The following is a 26,136-nucleotide window of genomic DNA, read 5'->3' as shown; positions in this document are numbered from 1 at the left end:
TTGTAACAGTATTTATGAGACAGTATGAATTTAATATGCATTATGGTAGTGAGCAGAATCAAAATAATGTTTCAATTCCTTTTGTGGATTTAAAGATTTTAACTAACTTTGTTTTAAATTGTCGTTCCTCATACATGTGGAATACAGGCTGTCTTTTATATTCAAATGCAACATTATGATTTTTGTCCAAAAACATAGCCTGCATCAATGCTAAAAGTGTGAGTATTTGTGGTTATTTGAGGTTATTACCGCCCCCGCCCTCCCAAACCCCTGACATAAAAAAAAAAGAAATCTGATACATATATATATATATATATCTATATATATCTATATATGTATATATATATATATATATATATATATATATATATATATATATATATGTATATATATATATATATATATATATATATATATATATGTATATAAATTAATATGTAAGTATGTATGTATTAGGGGTGTGCTTTTGTCTCGCTTCAATTCGATTGTGATTTTTTTGGGTGCCGATTCGATTTAAATTGCGATTCTCAAAATTCTTCAATATTGCTGATTTTTGTAGATTAAAAACAGAAACAACTGTATAAAACCAGACCATCATTCTGCTGCTAATATGCCCAAGAAGACAAGTAAAAAGATCAATAAAAAACAATAAAAATGACAAAAAATCTATAGTGCATTCATTTTATTTATTTGAAACAAAAAAACAAAAAAAAAAATCGACTTTAAAATTGTGAAGAAAAAAATCCAGATTTCCGATTCGATTTTCCCACCCCTAGTATGTATGTATGTATAATGATTATGATGATGATGATGATGATTTAATCAGTATTAGCAGTAGCCTCTACATTCGAGAAGCGAATACCATTTTTAAAAAGCGAAGAAGAACTTCCAGAAACCCTACCAATGTAAAGATTACACTTTAAATGAAAAATAAACATGAAAATCCTCCCATAACGCCTTGCGCGAGTCCGTTCAGGGACTTTGCCATTTTTATTTGTTGGTATATCTTTCATTGAAAGGCTCTTTGTTGGTATACACGTGTGGCGTTTTAACGGGACCATTCGCCAAAGGTAAATGTTTATCTGTTGCCATTAAGCTGCTGTTTAAAACTAATAATATATTTGTAGACAAATGACAATTACTTTTGTGTTTTGAAGCCAGTACTAAAACCATTTAAACGTTAAAATCGCTAGCTAACAGCGGGACAGCTAAGTTAGCTTGAGTGGCTTGCTAGCTTAAAATAAACTGTTTACCTCAAGTTTAGCACATGATTGTCTTCGGTCTTTGGTGTTTTCCACAACCATTTTCATGAATTCACTTAAGGAAATTGCTTGTAAGCATCGCATATTTTAGTTAGTAGTAAAACTGAATGTGATATAAAGTTGAGAGTTGACAGTACCTGAAGGTAAACCACAAGTTTTCAAATATAAGCCCGGCAGTAAGGTTAGTAAATGTGTTATGTTGTATTTTACGTCTTAAAGGTGTAATAATAACAGAAGATGACGACTGAAGACGTGGAGAGACTGTTGATCCAGTTTCAAGATGAAGATGGGGAGGTTCTGGGTTCACCTTTTGATGTGCCTCTGGACATAAACCCAGAAAAGCTACAGCTCGTCTGCAATGCGTTGCTGCAGAAGGTAACTTGGCTTAATGCGCAGTGAGGTTTTAATTCGGCTGGATGTAGTGTCACATTAAGAGCTGTTGGTGCTATTACAAAATTTAGGGAAGGCACATGCAATATCTAAACTAATAATAATTATAAGGACTCACTATGATTTTATTTTTATTTTCATTTAAATGTAAAATTAGTACATTTGAATATATGTTTTAAAGCAAAAACCCGTTTCATTAAAATGAATATGCTTTTTTCCCCTACACAGCTAAGAAAACCTGTAATTATTTAATAAAAATGAAGTAGTTAATTTGAGTGATTTGAGTTGAAGATCAATGGCTCAGAGCGGGGGTCCAGTATGTTTGTAGTAATCTTGGTAAGGACTACTACAGTAAAGCACAGAGGTTAAAAGTATTATTTTATGGACGCTGCATGTCCTTGACTGGAGATTTATCTAAATTTTGTCAAACTTAAATCCAGTACATTACTTGGGGTATGATATGGAAAGTGTTAAGCACCACTGATAATGTTTCTGTACAGTGGTTTGTGCAATACATGGTAACATGTCAATACCATGGTTTAAATAGGTTTAGTTGTTTTATTGAGTTGATTTTTCCTCTATAAAAGGACGCTGTAGCGTTACAATCACTTCTCTGTAGGTCTTATTAAAAGTGGTTATTTAAAGATAAGTGGAGGTGAAATTTAAAGCCTCATGAATGTGTTCTGTTTGTTGTTATCGGCTGCAGGAAGAACCAGTGCCTCTGGCTTTTTTTGTGCGTGGAGAGACAGAAGTGATCTCCAGTCTTGGTGATTGTGTTAAGGCTCTTGGAGTGGAAACAGAGCAAGTTGTGCCAGTAGTATACCAGCCTCAGGCTGTGTTCAGGGTTCGTGCAGTTGCCCGCTGTACCAGCACACTACAGGGACACACAGAAGCTGTGATCTCTACTTCTTTCAGCCCAACTGGCAAGTGAGTAGCTTTGATACAAGACAAACAGCTTTTTTTTCTCCATTTACTTGTATTGATTGTCAGCCGTCCTAATCTGAAAATACACTGAGGGACTGATTAAAAATTTTGTTCTGTATAACACACGTGGGAAGATTCACGCAGCTGCTAGTTCATGTCTCATTGTTTGTTGCAGATATCTGGCCAGTGGTTCAGGTGACACCACAGTACGCTTTTGGGATTTGACAACTGAGACACCCCATCACACTGCCAGAGGTATAAACTACCTTCTGTAAGTTACAAGTGATCAACTGATGACTTTAGACACTTCTGAACTATATTTTGCTTTACTGAAGGACACACACACTGGGTGCTGAGCATTGCCTGGTCTCCTGATGGCAAGAAGTTGGCTTCGGGGTGCAAGAACAGCCAGGTGTGTTTCCAATAAAGAAGTGCACTTATGCCATTAACATGTATGTGTTTCACAAACATCTCAATGGTTTGTTTGTTTTTTTGTAGATCTGTTTGTGGGATCCAGTTACAGGCACTCAGTTAGGGAAGACTTTGAAAGGACACACCAAATGGATTACTTGGCTCTCCTGGGAACCCCTCCACCTGTTAGTACTTTTTTTTTTTTTGCTTTTTCATCCATATTATTCTACCACAGAATTTGAATCCCTCTCAGACGTAGCTTTGATAAATGTGAGTTCTTAAAGCTGTAGATGTGTAGCTTAGTTATGCTTTGAGAAATGTTTAAAAATTCAGCTATCTTTATGTTTACTTCCTGTCTCATTCAGGAACCCAGAGTGTCGCTATTTAGCCAGTAGCTCTAAGGATGGCTCACTACGGATCTGGGACACTGTGTTAGGACACTGTGAGAAGATCCTGACTGGACACACTCAATCTGTCACCTGTGTAAAGTGGGGAGGAGATGGACTTCTTTACACATCTTCCCAAGACAGGACAGTCAAAGTGTGGAGAGCGAAAGATGTAAGAGTGTGTTTTATGTTTAAAGAATGAAATTAAATAAAATGAGCCAAAGGTGACCTTTTTTTTTTTTCTGTGTTGCTTTCAGGGTGTTCAGTGCAGGACTCTGCAGGGTCACGCCCACTGGGTGAACACCCTGGCTCTTAGCACAGATTACGTCCTGCGTACTGGAGCATTTGAACCTGCATCTGCCACTATCAACCCCCAGGATCTCACTGGATCATGTAATGCTTGAAATTTTTTAGCAGATATTAGTTTGGATGTTTTACATGACGATTCCTTTTCACTTTACAAAGTTCTGTTTTCCCCCCTCAGTGGATGAATTGAAGGAGAGGGCCTTGCAGAGATACAACAAAGTTAGAGTGAGTTCCTCTTATGGTGATTTGCAAGAGTTTGTCCACGTTTCAGTGCCCTGACTCCCATCTTATGCTGCAGGGTTCAGCTCCAGAGCGCTTAGTGTCTGGCTCAGATGACTTCACTATGTTCCTGTGGAACCCTGCTGAAGGCAAGAAGCCTTTGGCCAGGATGACAGGGCACAGCGCTCTGGTCAACGAAGTGCTCTTCTCCCCTGACACCAGGCTCCTTGCCTCTGCTTCATTTGATAAGTCCATTAAAATCTGGGATGGACGCACTGGAAAGTAAGAAAATCTGTTAACTACCAAGAGAGGAATGGCTAATATCTTTTTGTATAATAAGATATTGTATGTTAACACTTGTCATACCGCAGTTGTCCACATGGTGGTGCTATAAAGCAAAGATGTGTGAAAAAGTCTTGCTTGCTTGCTCCTAGGTATTTGATGTCGCTACGTGGTCATGTGGGATCTGTGTATCAGGTGGCATGGTCAGCAGACAGCAGGCTGCTGGTCAGCGGTAGCAGTGACAGCACCCTGAAAGTGTGGGATGTTAAGACAGGGAAACTCAACATGGACCTTCCCGGCCATGCTGACGAGGTGAAGAAAGGGAACATTATCCCACAATTCCTGAATGTCTTTCCCTGATAGTTGTTAATTGTGTTGTTTTTGTTCTTGTGTGGACAGGTTTATGCAGTGGACTGGAGTCCTGATGGACAGAGAGTGGCCAGTGGTGGGAAAGACAAATGTCTCAGAATGTGAGTGCGACATCAGAAAGTTTCCAGATTGTTAAAACAATCCCTTTACATCTAAGCTTTTGGCCCTGTGTCTTATGATTGCAGATGGAGAAGATAGCCACACATGTTCTCTAGCCTAACTTTGGAGCGAGGCGTCACATCTTCAGCTGTCGAGATGTCTGACAGATGGAGCAAAGGATGTCCAGATTGTATCTAATCCACCATTTGTCTTTAATACATCTGTCAGCAATTATATTGGGCTGAGAATCTTGAGTCTCCTTACAACATAAATGCCAAGTTTTGTATTGAAGCCTATGTGGAACTACACCTGATGTTTGGCTGAAAAGGAATTTAAAATGTATAACATTTGTCTACTGAGGTTATTGCAATCAGAATGTAATAACAAAAGATGCATTTTGGCATAAATATCTAACTTAAAAGAGGAATCAGATTCTGATCTGAGCACATCAAGAACCTGCCTGCAAATTCTTTAGAATCTTTACTTTGTTGCCATGCAGATCCTGTATTTAATAAACCAGAACCTAAAGCAGGACCTATATGTTTATATCTATGAGTCCAAATGAATTGTTTCAAAAGAACGTTGACAGAACATCAGGATAACTGTTTTTTTCTCAGCAGCGCGTTTGTCCTTTATTCCTCTGAATCCTCACAAGAGATAAATGGTAAGGTGACAGGTGGACCAGCAGGGCAGGTGGTGGGAGTCTTAATGCCTTCCTCTGTGATGTTAATTCCAATGGTGCTTGCCCTGTTTCTTCAGCCTTTAATCTCCCCTGTCCTGCAGTCAGCAAAGCCCGAGCCTTCTGCGTTTTTCTTCCTGTGTGGTGAAGCTGCAGATGTAGGACAGTAGAGTAGTCCTGGTTGCATCTTATTATCTAATTTGTGTGAATGTAAATATGAATAAATATGCCTGACACATCTTTCCTGACTGTAATTCACACTTCAGGTAGTTTTGAGCTAAGAAGGGGGCAGAATTGTGTTTCATTAAGGGTTAGAAGAGCTTGACACATCAATGACAAACACAGCTGCAGTGATACAGGCAGCATGTGGTAACGTATTTGCCACAGATATGTCGGAGATCCAATGTTCTGTTGGCCAATATAAAATGTCCCAAGTTCCAGAAATGCTAATAATTTATCACTGGGATTATAATTAAAATGAATGAGATTCCAGTGTATAACTATTGGGAAACATGTTTCTGTTGTGGTTAAAACATTAAGTTTCCAGAAGGCTTTGGCTTTATGAAGCTTCTTTCAGAGTGAGAGAATAATAATTGCATCCTACCGTTTATATTTTACCATTCTAACATCTTGACACAGTCGCACAGATTTGGTTACTAAACAAGTTTATTATCATATTACATCAAACTAACATGGTTTTCAACAGTATTTCTGTCATGTGCGTCTTATATTGACATATTTTGGTTTTTATTCCACACTAAAACCTTCACTCCACCCAACAGGATCTACTACAAAGTGAATGATCACACCAAATCTGAAGGTGGACATCACTGTTGGTCAGTTTATAAAAAAGCAGCAAAGCATGTCTCAGATGTGCAATAAGAATATTCTAAAGTTTATAAAAACAAAATGCTAGAAGATTATGAAATATCATTTGGTTTTGGTATGGATACTTATGATCTTCTGCCATGGAGACGCATAAAACAGGATTTTAATCAAGTGGTTTTGGCAAAGAGGACTAAAAGGCTTCTGTGCAAGGCTGTGTGGTGCCACAAATGCGGTCACCAATGAGCCTTTACTTACAGTATAAATGTGTCAAATTAATTGAACCTTCGACGTACACAGTTTAAACATCAGTGCTATAAACAAAAAAAATCCTATGTCAATGTTTTTAAAAAAAAAAGTCCTCGTGGCTAGTTACCACCTTACCAGTAAGTACACAAAAAGTTAAATAGCAGGTCAGACTGATGGAAACAAAGAATATTAAAAAATGTCTGATTAGAGGACAGCTGACTGAAATAAGACACCAAAGTCTCGGGAAGATTTACCTCATATGGCTCACAAAGTATGTTAAGATGCCTTCTCTGGTGGTGTAGAAATTATTTAACTTTTAGGCTGAACACCAGCAGCTGTTTGAACATGGCATTGAGGGTTCGAATGAAACAAAAAATTTCAAGATGAGGCTTTAGCAGGCAATAATATCATTTTTCTTGAATGGCAACCATGACCTAACTGATTTCCATTCAGAAACTGACTTCTATCTCCTGCTATGAAGGATTAAGACTGTGTGTTAAATCCGCATCCTTTGATATGCGATTAATAATTACTTGTCAGATTAACACCGTGACGCAATCTGCTGGAGAGTTACTGACTCCAGACCAGTCTGCAACCCCAACAGGTCTGTGAGCTAGATTCCAGATTCCACACCAACATTCATGCAGCAATGCACTGCTGTCAGCAGCCGAGGTAAAATCCTTGTTACCAGCACACAGCAGAAAAATAATTACTGATACCCAGTGTCATGATGACACAAGCACTGCTATGCAAGCAATTACAGGGTGTGTTACAGAGCTGCAAAAAGTCTGTCTGCATTCAGTAGGATCTTTGTTCTTTGCTCATTATAGTTAAGAACTTAAGTGAATCAAGACACATTTATGGTTTCAGCAGTGTTCATCCTGCAGCATTGACGGTAGCAACAACTCGTTTTCTCATTAGTTGATCTGTAACCTTGTTTTCTCGACTTGCACTGCGAAATTGAGACAACATATTCTTTCATCCCTTCATTTGACTGTGCCTCTTCCTGCTTTTTAACAAAAAAATAAAGTTCTATGTCCTGAATTCTGACAAAAAAATAAGAGGAGCAACCCGACACTGAACCCTCGGCTTCTTATCGTTATGTTTGGATCGTTAATTGTTCAACGTAGATGTTATGTAACAGTGTGAACGCCGGTCAGGATGACATCTGCTAAGAGCAATGAAGACATCTAGTATGATCGAGGTGTTGAGTTGTGCGTAGCATGAGGCACTGGTCCGTGCTCCCCCCGTGGACTTCTGTCACATTCAGGCCGTTCTACTGCGTCTTCCACACATTGTTGAGTAGTTTGACCACCTCCTCGTAAATAACAAAGACTATAGCTACATCCAAACACACACGGCCAAGCCGGGGAACTGTGCCTTTGTAGAACCTGCAGAAAGAGCAAAATGTCATTAGATGGCTTGTCTGCAAGAAGGTAAGTGGAGCGGGTTGTGGGTGACTCACGCTTGTGGTCCTTCATGCTTCAAGATCTGGAAGGCACAGTCCATTGTGTTTTTATAGCGATGGGCCTCCAAACCCTGCAAAAAAATATTTAAATAAATAAATAATTAACAAATAAAAACATAGCAGAGCGCCGCAGTCTTAAAGTCAACATGTGGCGCTACTCACCTGCATCCGAGTCTTGACCACGTCTAGAGGTGTATTTCCAAAAACACTGGCTGCTCCTGCTGTTGCTCCAAACATAGCTGTGACAATTGGGTGCATCTCTTGCCGGGTATCATCACCTTAAGAGGTAAAAAAAAACAAAAAAAAACAAAAACAAACAAAAAGGTTGCAGAAAAGAAAAATCAATCATCTGGTCAGAGAAGAAACAGAAAAAGATTTGTTTTACAGAGAAATGTTTCTACCTTTGTACCAATTCCGCAATGCATTCATAACGTAGAATCGGATGGCCTGATTGGTTCCTTGCTTAAGCACAGTCGCTGTCAGACCTTGGTATGTCCCCCTCACACCTATGTGAGCAAAGCATTTCTTAATCATATGCAAAGGTACATCAGCCCTTACACATGCATTGTGTCAATATTATGCAAAATAGTGAGAGGGGGGTCAGAGAAAGAGCATTCATACAAAGAAACACTTCAGTTCATCCTGTTATCTTACCCTGTTCTCTGATAATCTCACTGACACCATGAAAGAAACCTCTGTAGCGAGGACGCAGCGAACACTGGTCATGGATCAGCTTCACCTGAGAGGCGTGAGAACACCCATATCAGTGTCTAACTGAGGGACCTGGAGAAAAGCTTGTAAGAACAAAAAAAATATGCAAGGCACAAACCTTTAGTGTTTCCATGGGACAGACTACCAAAATGGCCTCTGCTATCCCAGCTCCTAAACCACACAGGAGGCTCCGCGTGTTATCGAGCCGACCTGTGGCATCTCGCATTGGATTGCTGAGCATCTCAAATGTACCAAACCTGAAAGCATTGATTGATCAAAGATATGAAAAGATTGAAGATTAAATGGAAAGAATGTTTTAAAATGCAAACTTGACTAAATTGTTCTTTTAAGTAAATCCATTGTTTACATATTCTATATTATTAATTTCTTTTTACAGATGTCCTGAGGTACAAAATGCAACATGACTGAAAACAGTAAAAACAAAATAATAATAATAATAATAATAATGATAATAATTTAACCTAACCACAACATTTCAGATTTAAAAAAAGAAAGAAAACGCAACAATAATGTGACATTTCTGGAGCACAAGCTACAAGGCCAGTTCAGTATTGAAAATAACCAGATTACTGTGTGATTTTCTGGCTTAAGAAAATCAATTTAAACAGCACGAGATCAGGAAACAATATATAAATATTATTCCTAAATGTTGCACTGGTGTTATGCCTAGCACTATATATACAAATAGTAAATCTCAGCCCATGCATGCCACTTACTTGCAGGATATGCTCAGAAGCAGAACTTCCTCTAAGTGAGATACTGCTCTCCTTAACAACACCTATGATTATTTGGGTGACTACAATTTTATAAATGACGATTTCTTATTACAAACTAGCATAATTGCCATGATGATGTACTCTGAAGTGAAAAATCTGTGCCACTGACATCTAACATTTGAACCAGAGGTTATCTCAATAAGCCATACATCCTGGTTCTTAGGAGCCCCAGAAAACATCATGTACAAAACACAAAAATAACACTAACCTGTTTTTAAAGTGTGTTTGTAGTATTATCTGTCTGGTCAAATGTTTTTTTTTTTTTATATTAACTTTGCATCTCAGTGACATTTAAAACAGAACTGAGTATTTAAAAGTCTGATGCTCCCCTACACATTGTCATTTTAATAACAAAAAATGCTGAGTCACTGTTCTGACATCAGTCTGCTGTTTAAAAATAAAAGTTGTTTTGCTATTGTAGTTCCCAAGCAATGTAGAGTCCTAAAAAGAAGAAAGAAAAAAGGCTACTCTGTGTAACGGGGTGCATCTTCACCTGACTGCAGACTTAGGTATTGACCCGTAGAGCAAGGAGCTGAGACCTCGGTACAACCCCCTGAGCCCATGATCTTGCACAGTCAGCTTTACACAGTCACCTGCACACACACACACAGAGCAGGCATGAGTGAGTAACCCATTGCAACACTAACAAAACCCCAATTGGCTCCATGTAACATCCAGGATGCCCTGATCACCTACCAATGCCTCTGTAACGGGGTGGATTGGCTCTCTCATCAAGCTGCAGCTGAGTTTTCACATACTCTGTAGGAAAAGTGATGCAGATCTCTATTCCTCCTGCTATTCCACCTGAGAGAGAGAGAGAGAGAGAGAGAGAGAGAGAGAGAGACAAGAATCACTGCTGTCACAATTTGTTGACTCACTGTGCAGAATTGCTTCTGAATGCCTTGTTGGCAGAAGGAACTTTCCAGCACTGCTACTTCAGGAAAATAATAGCAAATTCAGCAGTTTGATTTCACCATTTCATATTTATTTTCTACACTATTTCCCAGGAATAACACAGTTTGCATGATAAAATAATCCAGAGGCATAGATGGATGTAGTTGCATCGTGTAGTAGCTGTAGCATCATGATGGCTGAGAGCGTTTTGACCCAGTTTTGCGTGGACAGCCTTAACAGGCGACAGATTGAGATTAGGCTGCGCTGTCTGCAGCGAACAGTGAGCAACTATGAGGAGAAAAAAAAATCTGCACGCTGAATATCAGCGTTATAAATTCAACCTGCAAGGATGGCCTTTCCAGGATGGGTGATTTTCCTTCCTCCAATCGCAGCCGCTGCCAGGTTCCTCCTGTGGTGTGCCGGCAGAGGTCTCAACCCCGCGGAGGCGGCGGCCAGACTCCGGGATGATGGAGGCTGCTGATGGAGAGGCGAGTTTGGACATCCTCTCCGAGCTGCGCTGCTTTCGCAGGGACCCTCACACACCGAAAACGGCTTCAGCAGTGAGGACATGTCGATGGTCTGGGTTGATTCTACGAGGCTCCGTGGTGATTATGGTCCCACGCAGACAATGTGGGATAACAACAACTCAGGGAGGAAGGCGGGGCACCAATGTGGCGGCTGGTCGGAGGGAGGGGAGGAGGGGCGGGGGGACAACAGCATTCAAGTAGCGATCAGGTGATGGAGCACGCCATTGGCTAAGCCTGCTGCCTGATGTAATCATTCCGTCACGTGATCAAGCATGACTTTTGCAGCCAATAACACGAAGGTTGATGCTCTGTGATCAGGCGACTGTCACAATTCCCTCTTCAGCTGGGTTTTGTTTGTTTGGTTGGTTTTCTTGCTATCAGTATTTTGATCATATCTGTTCATACCTTACTTCTATTCTAATCTGAATCATCTAATTTTATGACTACCAGTCAGATTAAAAATGGTTAAATGACCTTTACATGAGTAGCTACTGGTATTTCTACAAATATGTCTCAGGGAAAACTAAAGTTAAACCTGAAATGACCATGTCCTTGGAAAAGGTTGATTTTGGGGATGTGATTAGTGTGTTTGTTATGGGTGAAAAGGGATTAAATGTGTAAAAACTATAAGATTTTGTTTCTGAGAAGCAAAAAACAAAATTAAATGGTTTTTTTCCTTTATTTCCTTTAGTTTTTGTCAGTTTTTACAGCAAACTTCTAAAATATCTTTATGTTCGATTAATTTTCATTAGAGCAGAGATTTTAAAAGCATCCCAAAAAAGTGATCAGAACAAAAAAGGAGGCGTGTAAAGTAAAAATCAAGAAAAAATAAGAAATACATTAAGACAGACTATGTATCTACTCAGTGTCTATATTTAGTTTCTATATGGAACGTGATCAATATTTGATGGAGACATCCAATATTATTGACATATAGATGTTATCAGCTGATATTGACATTAATATGCAACATCTTCAATTATTGATATTGGTTTTTCCTTTTTTATTAAATGACATCAGTTTTAAACAACATGCACACATTATATTATATAAAAATGTGCTCTTGTCACACACAGATCTAACTTAATAAATGGTGTTTTTTGTATAAACAGCAAGTATGTCTACCCCAAAGGGGAAAACAATGTTATAAGAGAGAAATGATCAAGTCCATTGAAACAAAATAGAACTTATGAAGCATGTCCATGTCAAAAGAAGAAATCTTGGCAGTAGCACAGGAGACAGGTTTAGCAGTGTGCTGTATTGGTTATAAAGAGATGCAACTGGATTTTTCCCCCAATATTATTTATTCCAGTATGTACAAAATGCAGTTAGTGAGTTTTGTTCTGCAGCAATCAGTTATAATTATTTGAGATTTGCACTAATTTACATGGTCATAGCTTATCAATATTTTATTTACACAAAATCAACTAAAGGGTAAGTTCCCCCTGCTTCCTATTATTAATCATACACACAACAGTTTACTATTTTGCTTCTGGCTCATAATCTCTGTCCCTTAAAATAGAGCTGTCACTATGCAAGGGCACATATGCACTCCAACACACACATTGCTTTCTTGATCACCCTCTACACTGAAACTAGGTCAGTGTTTCAATGCACACCCACAATCCACCCATTGCCTTGAGAAAAACAGAGAGCTAGTCAGAAATATCCACACTAGGATAACCAGTTGTTTTAATGCTTAATTTCTTTTTATTTATTTATTTTATTTGTAGGTATGCCAGCTTCAGTTTATCTTCAGGAGGCTTTGAATGTCATATAAATGGGTAGATTTCTGCAAAAAAATTCAGTTCAGGGGGGAAATGTTGCCGGTAGGGCAAAAGCACTTCTTCCAGCTGGTCTTGCTGCTCTTCCTTTTCAGTCATTGAGTAGATTCTCACCTGCAATTGTGAAGGGCATTATTAGGTATGTGTAATACCACAGTTTCAAATGTTATTGCTTTTTTATGTCCTTACTTTGATCTTGTTTAGTAACCGCCTTTTAGTAAGTCTGATCTGTAGTAGCCTCCCCAGAGTTAAGATTTCCAAGAAAGCCCAGACTCTCAGATCCACCAGATGCTCACACACGTTAACCAACTCCAGCAGCTCTTCATCCACCGATTCGTTGCGGTTGCTCAAGTCCAGGGTCAGAAACTGGACACAGATGAGAAAGTGACTGTGTGTGTTGTGGAGATGCCGTAACTAGATTCAAACTGATTATTCACCACTATTATATGCCATTGTCTGTTCTTGTCTTTATTGCATATACATCAGACTCATGAGCTGAGACTTTAAAGTCATGATGCCTTTTATCAAAAGCAAACAAAAACAGAGATATTTCCTTAAATAAAAATACCCCACCCCCGTTTTGACAAAGGATTGCGACCACTTTAGTAATAAGCATGTTCAAGTAGCATGAAAATAATTATCAGTGCGCTCCTGCGTGCATTGTGTCTGTGTCTGCAAAGCCCATTACACATTTGCCTTTGTGTGATGTAGGATCTGTGGATGGATTTGAATTGTATGAGTTGTAGGGTTGCGTTTATTGTCATCAGGTATGCAAACGTTTACATATCAGTTTTCTGAAAATTCTAATTTTAATGAATTATTCACTTTATTTATTTGAGGCCTAGTAGAGAGGTTTCAGATGTGTCCTATGTTGATCGGATTAATGCTTTTAATTGTTGAAAATGGGGGAGATGAGTGATGGCCTTGCAGAAAAGTTCTGTATGATATTTATCATGAGTATTTTATTGGAAAGAGCAGTAAACATTTTTACCCACATTTTTATCAAATTGTTATTTATACATTGGAATCAAAAGTATTTTTTCAGCATGTTTTTTGAATCCATCCATCCATCCATTCATTCATTCATTCATTCATATTCAATACCACTAAGTCCAGTTCAGAGTCACAAGAAAGCTGAGCCTATGTACACCCTGGGCTGGTCCACAGTCCATCATTTTCTTTTTTTTTTTTTTTTTTAAAAATGCTAAAATCACGAAGCATGCTTACATGATGTACAATGTATGTACTAATGTCTACAAATCCCACCTAAATCCTACATGTCTGAAACTGCTGCACTTTAGCCATTGCATGTATTGTGGGTTATTTAACTGAACATCTCTCTGGATGTGCCTGCTCAGCATCCTGACCTGAAGACTGTGTCTATACAGAGGCAGCATGAAACAGAGGAGAGGCTTGGGACTCCAAATGTCATTCGAGGCGTAGAGAGCTGTCATGTTGAACTCTGTCAGGGGAATCCCAGGCACCAGCATCCTTGCCAAGCAGTCACCGTTTATGACTTGGTCCACTGTGAGCTTGACTTTCAGGTCAGGGCAGTTTATTCTCAAACTTTCCCAAGAGCTGCTGTGCACCAACTTGACAGGGAAAATGAATTACAAGCATTTTCAGAAACATACATTTCCTTTTTTTTTTTTTTTATCTACACTTATTTGCTATTTTTGTTGTTGCTAACAGCAAGGACTTCAACACATTCCCAAAATCACTTGCACTCTTACCCTGCTAGTCAGCAGTGATACTCCATCGTACCATTCTGTTGTAATCAAAATGAATAATTAAACAAGACCAGTTTCTTAGCTCTCTACATACCTGGTGATGGGACTCATTCTGAATGCAGTGCAGTGACAACTTTTGCAGGATATTTCTGCCAAATTTCCCTCTACTCTCACAGTGTCTGTGCTGGAGAGCCATCAGCAGTTCATCTGACAGACAGGAGTAACTCAGGCCCAGGTCAGTGAGGCCTGGCAGCTGCTGCAGGAAGTGGAGTATGCTGTGGTTGGCGTGAACAGACACAGCAGTGGAAAAGAATCCCCTCAAGTCCAAAGAAGAAATATGCCAGCGGGGAGACATGCACATCTGCATTTCTGAGAGTGCAGAAAGTAACTTCAAACCCTGGACGTGAAATGATCATTAAAAGAAAAGGAAGAAAAATGAAATGTTTTGTTTACAATTGGAATCACATAGTTATGACTCATCACAAATGTGAGCTGGTGAATGAATAAGCATTATATTCACATGTGTAAAAATGAAATAAGATCAAACAATTTGATTTGAATCAGTAAACTTTTTAGAATTTAGTTTAATTTTATAATCAACTGTCTTGTTTGAACTTTGTTTTTGTTTTTTTCTCCCACCCAACAATTATATCACACCACACAATGACTTCTAAGGTTTAAATTTGTTTTCCTAAAAAAAAAAAAAAAAAAAGGCAATTTGTTATCTTTTTCATGTAAAAGACAATCATCGTGTTTAGGGCTTCAGAGTATTGCAGGTGGTGCAGGAGCGGGTGTTTAGCACTGGGATACACAAGATCCGATGTGAATGCTGTATTTTTGTGCATCTTAATATTTAATCAATGCTCAGATCACTTTCAGTACGATCCATCACTTGAGGTCTCATTCGCTACAATTGTAAGCTTGTAAATAGCAAAAAAACTGGTATGCCTTTACTATTTAATGTGAGTTTATCTTTATTGGATTCAGTGTTAAAGATTTACCAGTGTACATAAAACGTCTCATTGTTCTTTTCAGCCTATTTCTGACCATTTCGGGGGAGGTACCACTGATAGGCAGTCCATGTTAACAGTATCTTTGCATTGATATTGCTTTCACCTGTTGCATGTCATTTCTGATCCCATTCAGGCAAATAGATCGGAGCTTCAAATTCCCATTTCTGAGGAAATAAATCAAGGAGTCCACCAAAGAGTTTCTGTGCCCTGAATCCCAGGAGGTTCGGTCCAGCTTCAGGCGTACAAGGGAGAAGGAGTGCAATGGAGCTTTTACTCTGTGGAGAAAAAAAATTAAGTTTTCTAAGAGAGTTCCCAGGATTTGGGTTTTTTTTTTTAATGGTTCTTCAGGAAACAACCTGCTTTACCTGACAAGCTCGGAAAGCAGCCCAGAAATATTTTGCACCAGTCGGTGGGCTACGACATTTGTTCTTGGAGGACACACACACACATCCAGCTTTTCCAGATAGACTCCCAGACTGTGGACATAGCCCACAGTTGACTTGTATTCAGATGTCCCGTATCTAAAAAGCTGCCCGCTGAAATTGAAGAAGCGGGTGCGCCAGAGACAGGGTGTGCGCATGACCTTGTGCCAGTGATGACAAACCAAAGATGCCATGCAGCGATCTTCATCATGAAGAAACCTGAACACATGTTGCAAGCACACATCAGGCAGTATCTCCCAACCACGAACATCCTCAGCAGCAAGGCTGCCTTGTCTGAATCTTGCTGCATCACTTTCCTCAGCTGTGAAGACACAGTCTTCCTCCCATATGTCTTCTAGGTTCTGCATGGTTTCCAGGAGCTTGTGCTACCACAGCGTTTGGCAGTAAATACAGTTTGATGAGGAGATATTGTGGTTAGAAGAGAATGGAACATTAAGATCCTGCAAAGCTTTAGAGATTCAAGTGACATCACAAGAAGTAAAGTCTAGGTTTAGTTCCACATTCTAATTACCAGGAAATTCATTTGGTTGTTCCTAAAATTACTTAACACACCCAGATACACACACAAATAATACCTTTCTTATGACACACCCCATTTATGAGATTTATAAGGTAACTTTATTATGATTATTGCCTGAATGCAGTATCAGATCAAGCAGTGTAAACTGTACACCAACTTCATTTTCATTGAATGCAGCACTAGATATCAGCATCTCTCAAAGGATGAATCATAAAGTCATTGAAAAACAGTGTACTGGACATTATCATTATTTAAGTTCAGTTCAACTTTAATTTTACAGCTAATCATACTAAATCAAATCCCAAATAATTTTAATCTACATTCACTGAAGAGGTTTTATTCTGTTTCACTCTGAAGACACAAACATATTTCTGATCTTCAGCTAAAAATATCTTTGTTAAGGTTTTTTTTGTACTTCAGCTTAAAAGACTAATTTCAAATTGTCTGAACAGAATTATCATCTGTTGTCAGCATGATGTCAAGCAGAACAAAATTAGTAATAAATAATGGATACTTCAACATCAGAACAAATGCAACTTGATTTAACTTCTGAGTTTCAGCAATAACATCACAGGCAAAAAAAAAGAACTATTTGCATTGTTACCATGACAACCTATGTTGGCGAACAAGTCTGCTCTAGAACAAGCAAACTCTTTTGCTTTGTTTACTGTTGTTTCAACGTCTTGTTGAAACAGGCTCCAAAAAGAGCATAGCATCAGATTATTAAATACAGTGGCACTACTCATGTCATGTTATAAAATATAAAACATAATATATAACATGGTAGAGTATCACATCAATGCTAAAACATACTCAATTAGTTGTGAGGACAGGGAACTTACATACGTCAAGATTTACTGAACTAACTGCTGAATGTCTGAGGTCGAAGATGTAAAAATTGTGGAATTTTAAATAATGCTGATGAAAGAAAACATTAAATGTCTAATTATTAAAAAAATGAAAATAAAAATAAAAAGCCAATGGAAACAGAATAATCATTGTTTTGTTTTTATTAAATTTGTGGTTCAATATGTTCTGCTTAATATATATAAGCAGTTTTTGTTCATTTATCCTAAATTATAAACACAAAATTACAGTAAATACATTTTTAATCATAAAAAATGTCATTAGGTTATGATCAAAATTTAGTTGAACAAAACTAAAAATACAGAAAACATTACTTTCTGCCAATGAATTAGAAGTGTTAAAATCAAATTCATCCCAGTTTCTAAACAATCAGGTGGTAAGAAGGTAAAAAAAAAAAAAAAAAAAATCAATTTTTGAATTACAGAAGATTATAAAACAAACATTTTTTACGAATCAAATTACATGTTCACATTGAAGCCTCTCTAATGTATCACCTTAAAAAACTCTCACATCCATTGAACGTTTAAATCCGTGGATCATTTCGGCCTGTATGTGATTTGAGGAGACGATCATAGTTACATTTTAAAGGTTTAGTGTCATCCACACTCATAGAGCTACCTTTGAAGAGTGAAAGAGATTCTAAACAGGATTGAGGGCAAGCTATGATGGTCATGGTGACTGTAGGTAGATTTGTTCTGCAATAACAGAAAAGGGGGGGACACTGTACAAAGCAAAAGTTAACCAGGACAAAAACAGAACAAAGCAAAGTGCACTAACATGAGTATTCATGTTAAGAAGGTGGCAAAACCATGAGCTTTTCTTACTCTATAACCAAAGCAGCCGAAGATTCATGGATACTTAGAAATTGCATATATGTTGCAGAAGTATTTTGATATCCTCCGGCACCATAAAGCCCCTTTTATATCAGATATGCATTTGGACCAAGCCTTCTCTCCATTTAGGTGTGTATTTTGGTCCGCTTTCAGAAAGCTTTCAGATGTGTTTCCAGCCACAGCAAATAGAACAGTACCACTGGAACCAGTGGGAGCAGTATAGTTTATGTGTTCAGCAAAAGAAACAAAGAAACAGTTACAATGCATTTAATGGTCATTAAATAGAGCTACACACTATCATGATTTTGTCCACCGTCACCCTGTTTGCTTTTTAAATTGAAACTGGAACTTGGAAATAAATTCTGAACTCGGTACAGAGCCCCAGTGGATGTTTTACCACACAACTGTGTCAACAAAAACAACATGGGAGTATTATGGGCAGTAATTTAGGACAAGGTTTGAAACAAATATACCAATTCATCTACATACAGTGAGCATGAGTGAAGCTTACAGGGTCCTACCATCTAACTCACTATTATTCCAGTTCAAAACATTACTCCACCACTCCTTTGCTGATGTTGCAGTCTTTGTCAGACCCGTGGCCATCCTCCAACCATCTTGCACTCCATCCATCATGATTATCAAGTGTTTGACAATTAGTCTTTGTGTATTTCTGAGCCCAGTGCAAACATTGCTCTTTGTCAGCCTTAGGCCCAACTTCAAGCCTCTGGAGAAGCCTGCATCGAGAGGTTCTTGGGATCCCATAGGCACCAGCAGCTTCAAAAACCTGCTTGCTGCTCATCATTGGCTTTTTAGCAGCTGTTCTCTTGATACGACGCATTTGTCTGATGGAGATTGTCCTCGATATGCCTTTATCTGAACGAACCCGTTTACTCTCTGAGTCACAGACAAATTTTTTAACAGTACGATGATCTCGATTGAGTTTTCGTGAAATGTCCAACGTTGTCATTCCTTTCGCAAGGCATTGCAATATCTCATGCTTTTCATTGTCAGAAAGATCCTTTTTCTTCCCCATGCTGCATAGAAACTGGGACTTGCTTATTAGTGTAAAACAACCGCCATATATAATTTCCCTTTGACTAAACTAGTCTGAGAAACTAATCAAAGATGTCTAAGATTGTCTTCAGTGATTTAAACAGGTAATAGAACAGAAGTATAAATAAATATAATAGAAGTAAAATTTCCCATAGAAAAACCAAAACCCTAATGTTTGATGACCTGAAATCTTACATGTAGAGTGATTGTGAACACTGTATGTAATATGGGGGAACATTTAGCAGACAGAAGTTTCAACAGGTAAACTGGAAGTGATATTAGAGTTGATTAAGCTCTGATAAAAGAAGATACTTTAGCAGCTTCTACTACAACAAGACACTTGCGTGGCTTTGGTACAAACCCTCAGATCAGAAATGACCTGAGAGCATCAGTTCACAGAATGAAGGGAATGACAGCTTCCTGGAGCAAAGATAATCCTCAAATCTTTGCTGGTAGTCTCTGCAAACCACACAATGAGCACACAGTGAACTCTTGAACCTGAATATTTGGGTTTTCCAAAGATGTCAGACAAAGACAGGAAATTGCTAAAACTAACTTAGTCTGGTTATATCAGTAACAAAAAATATCTGAAATAAGTGCATTAAAATGTAAAAAGATAAAACAAAAAATGGCATTCTAGTTTTGTTTTACATTTTATCAGAATTTTAGAAGAAAGAAAAATGTGCATGTGGTGACCAGAAATGACCAGAGTTTGAGGGTTGTAAAGGACCTGTGATGCTGGTAAGTCAGAAAAAGCCAAGACAAAAGTTGGAAAGACTGCACCGCAACCACTCTGATCTCCCCACAGACGATGGCACCGCAGACCAACTCAAACAGTCCACCTGAAAAACAGAGGTGGAGCTTAACCAACAGGTTCATGCAAAACTGCTAAACAGGCTGAAAAATCAGAATCTGTGTGGCTTCCTCAGGTTGTGAAGGATGTTGTCGCTATGGATGCTGATGGTGAGACCAGCCACAAAGACCACAAAACCTTCACAACACAAACAGAAATATGAGACAGAATTATTTGCTTTGTGTTCATCAGGTCTCACCTCAAGTCTAAGCTTAGGTCTAATGTCAGGCGTTTCGTCACGTCTGCCATGATGTGTACCGTCAGATCAGACATCAGGTCTAACATCTAGCATCTCTGAAACACAAAGCGATAACAAACATTTCAACATGAAAACAGTCTGTTTTACTCACTAACTCAGAAAATGTGACAACTTCCTCAACATAAAATCAGCCTTGAACACATAACTGTGACATGTGTAAAATGAAAGATGTATGTTGTTCCTGGGTGATAAAAAAAAAAAAAAAGGACACCAAGTTGCAAAGGTGTAATTATCACACTGAACAACTAGGTTTCCTCCCTATAGTCTGTTATTTTGATACTTTATTTGATTGGAAAAATGCTGCAAAATATCACCCACCATCCCTGGGTAGTGTTCTCAGATCCTGGATTAGAGAAGCAGCAGCAGAAAAACATTTCACTAGCTGCTCTGCCCATGTGGTGGTGAGAACTTTTCTGTTAATAAGTGCAAGGTTTGGAAATATCACAAAGAATGCAATCCTGGTGAAAAAAGACAAAAATCATTTGACTCACCAGAACCAACTAAATATCCGCCTGCATATTTAATCTCTGTAATTTCTACCTGCAAAGCTGTGTTTTTGTAGGAGAATCGCCCAGTGGCGAGCACTTATTTCTAACTATGCGACGTTACCCAGGCAGTTTGGTTTGACTAGAATTACCCATAAGTGCAGTTTGAACACAAACCAAAGGAATGTGTGAATTCATTTGGAAATCTCTGATGGGGTCCCCCCAGACTACCCAGGTGTAAATGCCTCCTAAGTGTCCGTCAGTGGCATCAAACTCCGTTTGAGATTTAACAAAGCTGCAGCTTCCCATCACTGAATTCTTCTAGAACAGTCCCTCATTAACAACAGCTAACTTTCAACTTCTCTTCACACTGAGAAAGGGCAAGTTTATCTGTCCTATCGCCTCAAACTTTGTCCAAACTGAGAAAAGAGGGATACACATGCTTTAGTATTTTAATGCAGGAGGAACTTGATTTGTCCAGACGTCTCAAACTTTTTCTTATGAGACTTTGTTTTCATCCACCATCATGTCTCAGGTCCTGGATTTCCTTGTATGATCAGAATTTCCAGACAGTGCAAACCATGCAGTGTGTGTTTTGTCCCCTGTAAGCATAAAAAAAGTTTTTCTTTCCAATCTGACAGCATAGCCTTCCGACTTGTCTCAACAACACTACTCCAAAACTCATTCTGTAAAAAAGTGGAATGGGTTTGTAAAATCTTTCACAACATGGGGAAAGGAAAATGATAGGTTACAAATACTGTTTTATAGAGAATGCTCTGTGATTCAAACTTATTCCCAGTAAAATGCATAATTTAAATAAATGCTACTATAATTGCATTTGACTGTCAATAACTACATTTTAAACTTCAATCTTTTTTATCCTCTTTTGGACAATATTCCTTCTTCCTGAGGATGCTCAGGATCAACAACCATCAGGAAAAGCTGCTTGTGTCATTCTGTCGCTGCTGTGTTGAGTGTGCCAACATGCCGTACTTCTTACATGGTATGGTAGCAGCTGCAGAAGAAAGCTCTTCAGAGCATCATCAACACAGCATGGAAAATCATTACTCACTACCTACTCTGGAGGACAAATTCCAAAAGTGCCATCTTAGTGGAGCAGAAATCTTCATGAACGACCGCACCTAAAACCTTCTCCAGCTGTTGACTTCTGCGGGATGCTACAGGTCCATAGCATCACAAAATAAAAGACTGGATAACGTTTTTCTTTTCTTTTCTTCTGGTGACCATGTAAAAACTGAACAGTGAAAAAGAAACAGTAGAAACCTTCCTTATTTTACTATTTGTACAATATTCTATCCAAGCTGTTTACCTCACTTGTTTCTATCACACCTTTGACAAGTTGCACAGGTACACATTTTTGGATTTTATATTGTATATGTACATATTTTACTATGTGAAATAATAAAAAAATAATAATAATAATTGTAATTACTTTTAATGTCACCTTGCGTATATTTCCTTCTGTATTTTGAAATGATAAGATTGCATCTAATTTCCTTTTTATTATCTACAGTGACAAAGATGTCTATCAAGTTTTTCATTCATTTTTCATTAGTGTGCAAAGCCAACAATGGCTGTTTTGGGCCATACGGTATATTTTAATGACGAATTGCTCATATAATCTACTTTTTTCCTTTATTCTATTTAGCATGCAACCTTATCTGAATAAATCCGACTGAAGTTCAGAGAGATTATCACAGGGATGAGGGGAAAGGCCTCTGACTATAGCAAGTTTTTACGGATATTTCGCACATACTGAGGAATAGATTAACTGAGAAGCTGGCAAAAGCTGCTAAAAGACGCCAGCTGGGACTCAGCAGCAGCCAGCAGTCGCTTTCCAGGCCGGAGCAGGCTAGCTGCTGAGAAAGTGGCGGCTTTCCGCCTTTCACCTGGACAGGACAGAGGGAGCAAGCGACAAGCAGACAGTTGTGTTCAGGCTGATTCCAAACTTAAACATCAGCCGCTCCACTTTGCTGTTAGACAACACCAAGCGCTACAGCGCACGCTACTTAGCCATTACCCACCATTCACCTTGACAAAGTGGAGGTAGAAACAAAAGGAGACTGTAAAAATACTATTAAAAAGGTGGGGCTTCCTGTTGATGCAGAGGCAACCGTTATGGCTCACCTGCGGCCAGACAGGCCTTCGTCCACCAGGTGTTCTCCAAGTGGATGCTGTACAGCAGGTGTGCTTCTGCGGAGGAGGACGGTGCGCAGTATAGTGTCCGTCACAAACTACCCTGCTCTCAGAACCGACTCTTTCAAGAGAAGAATTGGGTCGAACAGGGAATTCAGCCTGACTGAGAGTAGAGGTCGGTGTTCTATCAGTTTAGCATACCCATCAGAATAGCATACTTTGACTTAATGCGCACGCGTACCATAATCGAATGTTTCATGTTTCGCTACGTTTAATCGTACGCATGCGCATTAAGCAAAGGTATGCTACTTTGATGGGTATGCCAAACTGTTACAACACCTGTGTTGTAGTACCTGATAGGAAATATAAACGCTGTAATCGGCAACGCGCACTTGTTTTGTACCATTTAAGCGTTTAGACCTTATGCTGTATTTCACCATGTAAAAAAGGTAAATTCAAGGTTCTCATCAAGAATTTTCGAAGGCTGTTATCCAAAAAGCTTGTCATGAATGCTATATTTTATTGTGAGTATAAGTTTGATTTTATTTTGAGCAATACAATAACTATTAAACTTATTGTATTTAATACGATGTCCACATTTCCATGGCAAATGACAATCTATATCTGGATGCTTCCAAAACTTTATATTTATGCTATTTTTTAATATATCATCAATATGTATGTCCTCATACTGTACATAGAGTTTATAAGATCCTCTTTCTTTCAGTTTTTTTTTTTTTTTTTTTTTTTTTTTTTTTTGAGCTTAGACCAAAACTTAATTACTAAATACAGGAAAGTTTACTTTTTTCTTTTTTCTTTTTTTCTTTCTTTTTTTCTTTTTTTTAGAAGCAGAAGCAGACTATTTTTTAGCCTATCTGAATCTTTTAGATCAGTAAAGGCTAAAGGTCAAAACTAGGTGGTCACAATCTCTGGAGGCACTGCATTAAAACAGACATGATCTCTACTGGAAATGACTACATATGGGCTCATGACCATTTCCAGGCATCCTTGTCTGTGAACACAGTTCACAATCCAGGCCACAAACGCAGAGAACGCTCTGTCATGTAGGGCAAAGTAATTCCTTTGCATAGCAAATCTAACTTACAAGATGATTCAAAGTGCTTCATATAAAAATCTTTACAGATGGTGCAAAGAAAGCATAAATAAGTAGTAAAACTCAGCAATTAAGTGCAACAATCACAATATCATAAATTAAAATTATCCAAAGCAAGATATGATTAAGTTACTCTGTAGATTTTATGCATAAGTGCATGAGAAAAGAAATGTTTTTAACCTGGATTTAGAGGTGTCTACAACTCGGGGGAAAGTTTAATTTCGAATGGCAGTTTTATTCACTTGTTTGCAGCATAAAAACTAAATGCAGAGTCTTCACGTTTACTCTGGATTTTAGTCAGGTCTAGTTGACCTGCAGTATTTGAAGCTCTGCTAGGTTTATATTTTCAAACATTATACATGTTTATTCTGGACCTAAACCATTATGGACTTTATAAACAATCAATAGGGTTTTAAAATCTATCCTGAGACTAACTGTGGCTAATGTTTCAGATTTAACCAAGACTTAAAAGCCCAAATTGGGATTTTCCTTAAGTACTGAGATAGTGTAATGACAGTGAAAGAACATTACCAAGCTTTATAGTTGTTTATTAGAACAAACATAAACTACATACAATTTTAAGATGCAAAGAATTTCCTAAAATGCAGGAAGCAGACATTTATTTTATTTTTTAAAAAAAGAAGAAAAAAAAGACCAGAGCAGTATTTTTCTTTGATGAAAACCAGTTTCATTTCTTTACACTCCTCATCCCATCAAACAGCAGACACTTTGCCTGTAAAGAAAGACAGAAAGCATTCAGAAGCTCTCACAGTGGCAAATGGTTGCTGAAGAGCAAGCATCTCTGTTTAAAGCTTTGTGTTTACAAGACTCTTTGCCAACCTCATGCCAGCGCAGTGTGTCCAGGGGCAAGCCCAGATGGCAGTGAGGACAGGTGTCTGTCTGATCAGGCATTTCCTGGTTCCTCTGTCCCCAGCAGGGTCCCTCGCTGCCCCACAGAGGGCGACACGTGGAGCGGGAGGAACAAGCTACACCAAAGTGAGGTCGAGGGTCTGTCTGGTAGCTCACTTTCTGTCCACTAGAAGCCAATGCTGACGCAGGATCTGAGTCTTCCTGCCCCACAGTGACAACAGAAATTTCACCAGAAATCCTGTGCCGTGGAACAGTTATTTTTTAATAGTAGCTTCTGCAGGAAATATATCAGTGCAGCTTTTGGTGATCTGAATTGAAATAAACTGTTTATAGAGACATTAAGTAGCAGTTATTGCTGCACACCTAGAAAAGTTTCACTTAGTTTTGCCACTCATGTGTACAGATGGATGATATACTTATTTGAATAAAAACAAATGAAAAGAAATTAAAACCAACCAGCCCTCTGAAGTGTTTCCCTTCAGTGTGTCTGGTTCACCACAATTAAATAATTTGTTCAGTCACAAATGTTACAACCTGTTTAGCCTCTTCAGGACGATACTCTGAGTCCAGAGACCTCAGGCAGTACCAGCAGGGTTCAGACAGGTGATCTGTGAAAACAGACCGTACACTTACCTAACAATAAGTATTACACACTTTTTAAAATGTTAAATAGCCTCAGGTGGTCACAAATACCAGAAGGCCCCACAGGTTTGTTTATATCAATCAGTGGTGAGTGTGTGTCTTACTCTGTGTGTTGGCAGGATGAAATGACGCAGAAGGGGGGCTCATCTCTTCTTCTGTTGGCAGTAGGGACAGTGGGACAAAGTCATCATCACCGTGTGTGTTTGTGGCTGTCAGAGTCTCCTGTGGCAACGTCTCTGCACCACTGATACATAGATCCTCTTCATTCTTCATTATCATCAATCACACCAACCAAGTGACAGATAAGATAGCAAAAGCATTAAATCTCATGGATGTAAATTAACCACACTATCCTAAACGTTTGTTTTACTATTAGTGACCCTGATGGGTTCTACCTCTCCATCACAGGTTTCATTGTTAGCCTGGCCATCTTTCTCTGGTTTCTGCATATTTTCACGCTCGTCGCAGTTCTCACTGCAACTTTGAGTCATTGTTTCAGCCTGGATAGAAGTCGTCCCGCTGAGGTTTCAGAAAAAAAGCAGTAGAGTTAGAAACATGCCCTCCTAACCAACTAACTGCTGGGTTATCAGCTGATCAATCATTGGCTTCTTACATCAGTTCTACTGTTACTGTCATGGCCAGTGCCTGGTTAGTTGTAAACATTCACCCACTCCTCTGCTTACCTTTCGTTGCTCTCTCCCTCCATCCTCCC

General features: G+C 38.6%; 3 protein-coding genes across 3 annotated transcripts; 1 reads left to right on the top strand and 2 right to left on the bottom strand.

The window, feature by feature from the left end:
- The first annotated feature begins 1,021 nt into the window (after positions 1–1,021).
- nle1 (notchless homolog 1) lies at positions 1,022–4,882 on the top strand. Its single transcript, XM_079247067.1, has 13 exons — positions 1,022–1,070; positions 1,482–1,637; positions 2,359–2,579; positions 2,752–2,831; positions 2,912–2,988; positions 3,075–3,172; positions 3,353–3,545; positions 3,631–3,766; positions 3,858–3,904; positions 3,978–4,180; positions 4,333–4,492; positions 4,580–4,650; positions 4,735–4,882. Exons 2-13 carry the CDS (start codon positions 1,500–1,502, stop codon positions 4,745–4,747), a joined length of 1,437 nt encoding a protein of 478 aa, XP_079103193.1. The 5' UTR covers positions 1,022–1,070; positions 1,482–1,499; the 3' UTR covers positions 4,748–4,882.
- Positions 4,883–7,677: 2,795 nt separating this feature from the next.
- On the bottom strand, positions 7,678–10,841 carry slc25a1a (solute carrier family 25 member 1a; the record flags this gene model as incomplete). The annotated part of the gene is made up of 9 exons (XM_079247113.1): positions 7,678–7,792; positions 7,867–7,940; positions 8,032–8,147; positions 8,271–8,375; positions 8,524–8,608; positions 8,699–8,837; positions 9,871–9,970; positions 10,074–10,181; positions 10,613–10,841. The coding sequence occupies 9 exons, from the start codon at positions 10,839–10,841 to the stop codon at positions 7,678–7,680; spliced, it is 1,071 nt and encodes a 356-aa protein (XP_079103239.1).
- Positions 10,842–12,570: 1,729 nt separating this feature from the next.
- Positions 12,571–16,115, bottom strand: LOC306761273 (F-box only protein 39-like; the record flags this gene model as incomplete). The annotated part of the gene is made up of 6 exons (XM_079247398.1): positions 12,571–12,696; positions 12,772–12,948; positions 13,950–14,174; positions 14,407–14,709; positions 15,429–15,600; positions 15,691–16,115. The coding sequence occupies 6 exons, from the start codon at positions 16,113–16,115 to the stop codon at positions 12,571–12,573; spliced, it is 1,428 nt and encodes a 475-aa protein (XP_079103524.1).
- Between the last annotated feature and the right edge of the window lie 10,021 nt (positions 16,116–26,136).

The sequence above is a fragment of the Telmatherina bonti genome (assembly GCF_933228915.1).
Source record: "Telmatherina bonti genome assembly, chromosome: 10".
Lineage (NCBI taxonomy): Eukaryota > Metazoa > Chordata > Actinopteri > Atheriniformes > Telmatherinidae > Telmatherina > Telmatherina bonti.
The sequence above is the reverse complement of the archived record's forward strand: the minus strand, read 5'-3'. Positions and strand labels throughout refer to the sequence as shown.

What these genes read in the sequence shown, in the direction of transcription:
- nle1 (XM_079247067.1), top strand. Translation starts at nt 1,500, where the DNA reads ATGACGACTGAAGACGTGGAGAGACTGTTGATCCAGTTTCAAGATGAA. An exon ending in CGGGGTGCAAGAACAGCCAG is followed by an intron (nt 2,989 to 3,074) that starts GTGTGTTTCCAA and finishes GTTTTTTTGTAG; the next exon opens with ATCTGTTTGTGGGATCCAGT. An exon ending in TGGGATGGACGCACTGGAAA is followed by an intron (nt 4,181 to 4,332) that starts GTAAGAAAATCT and finishes GCTTGCTCCTAG; the next exon opens with GTATTTGATGTCGCTACGTG.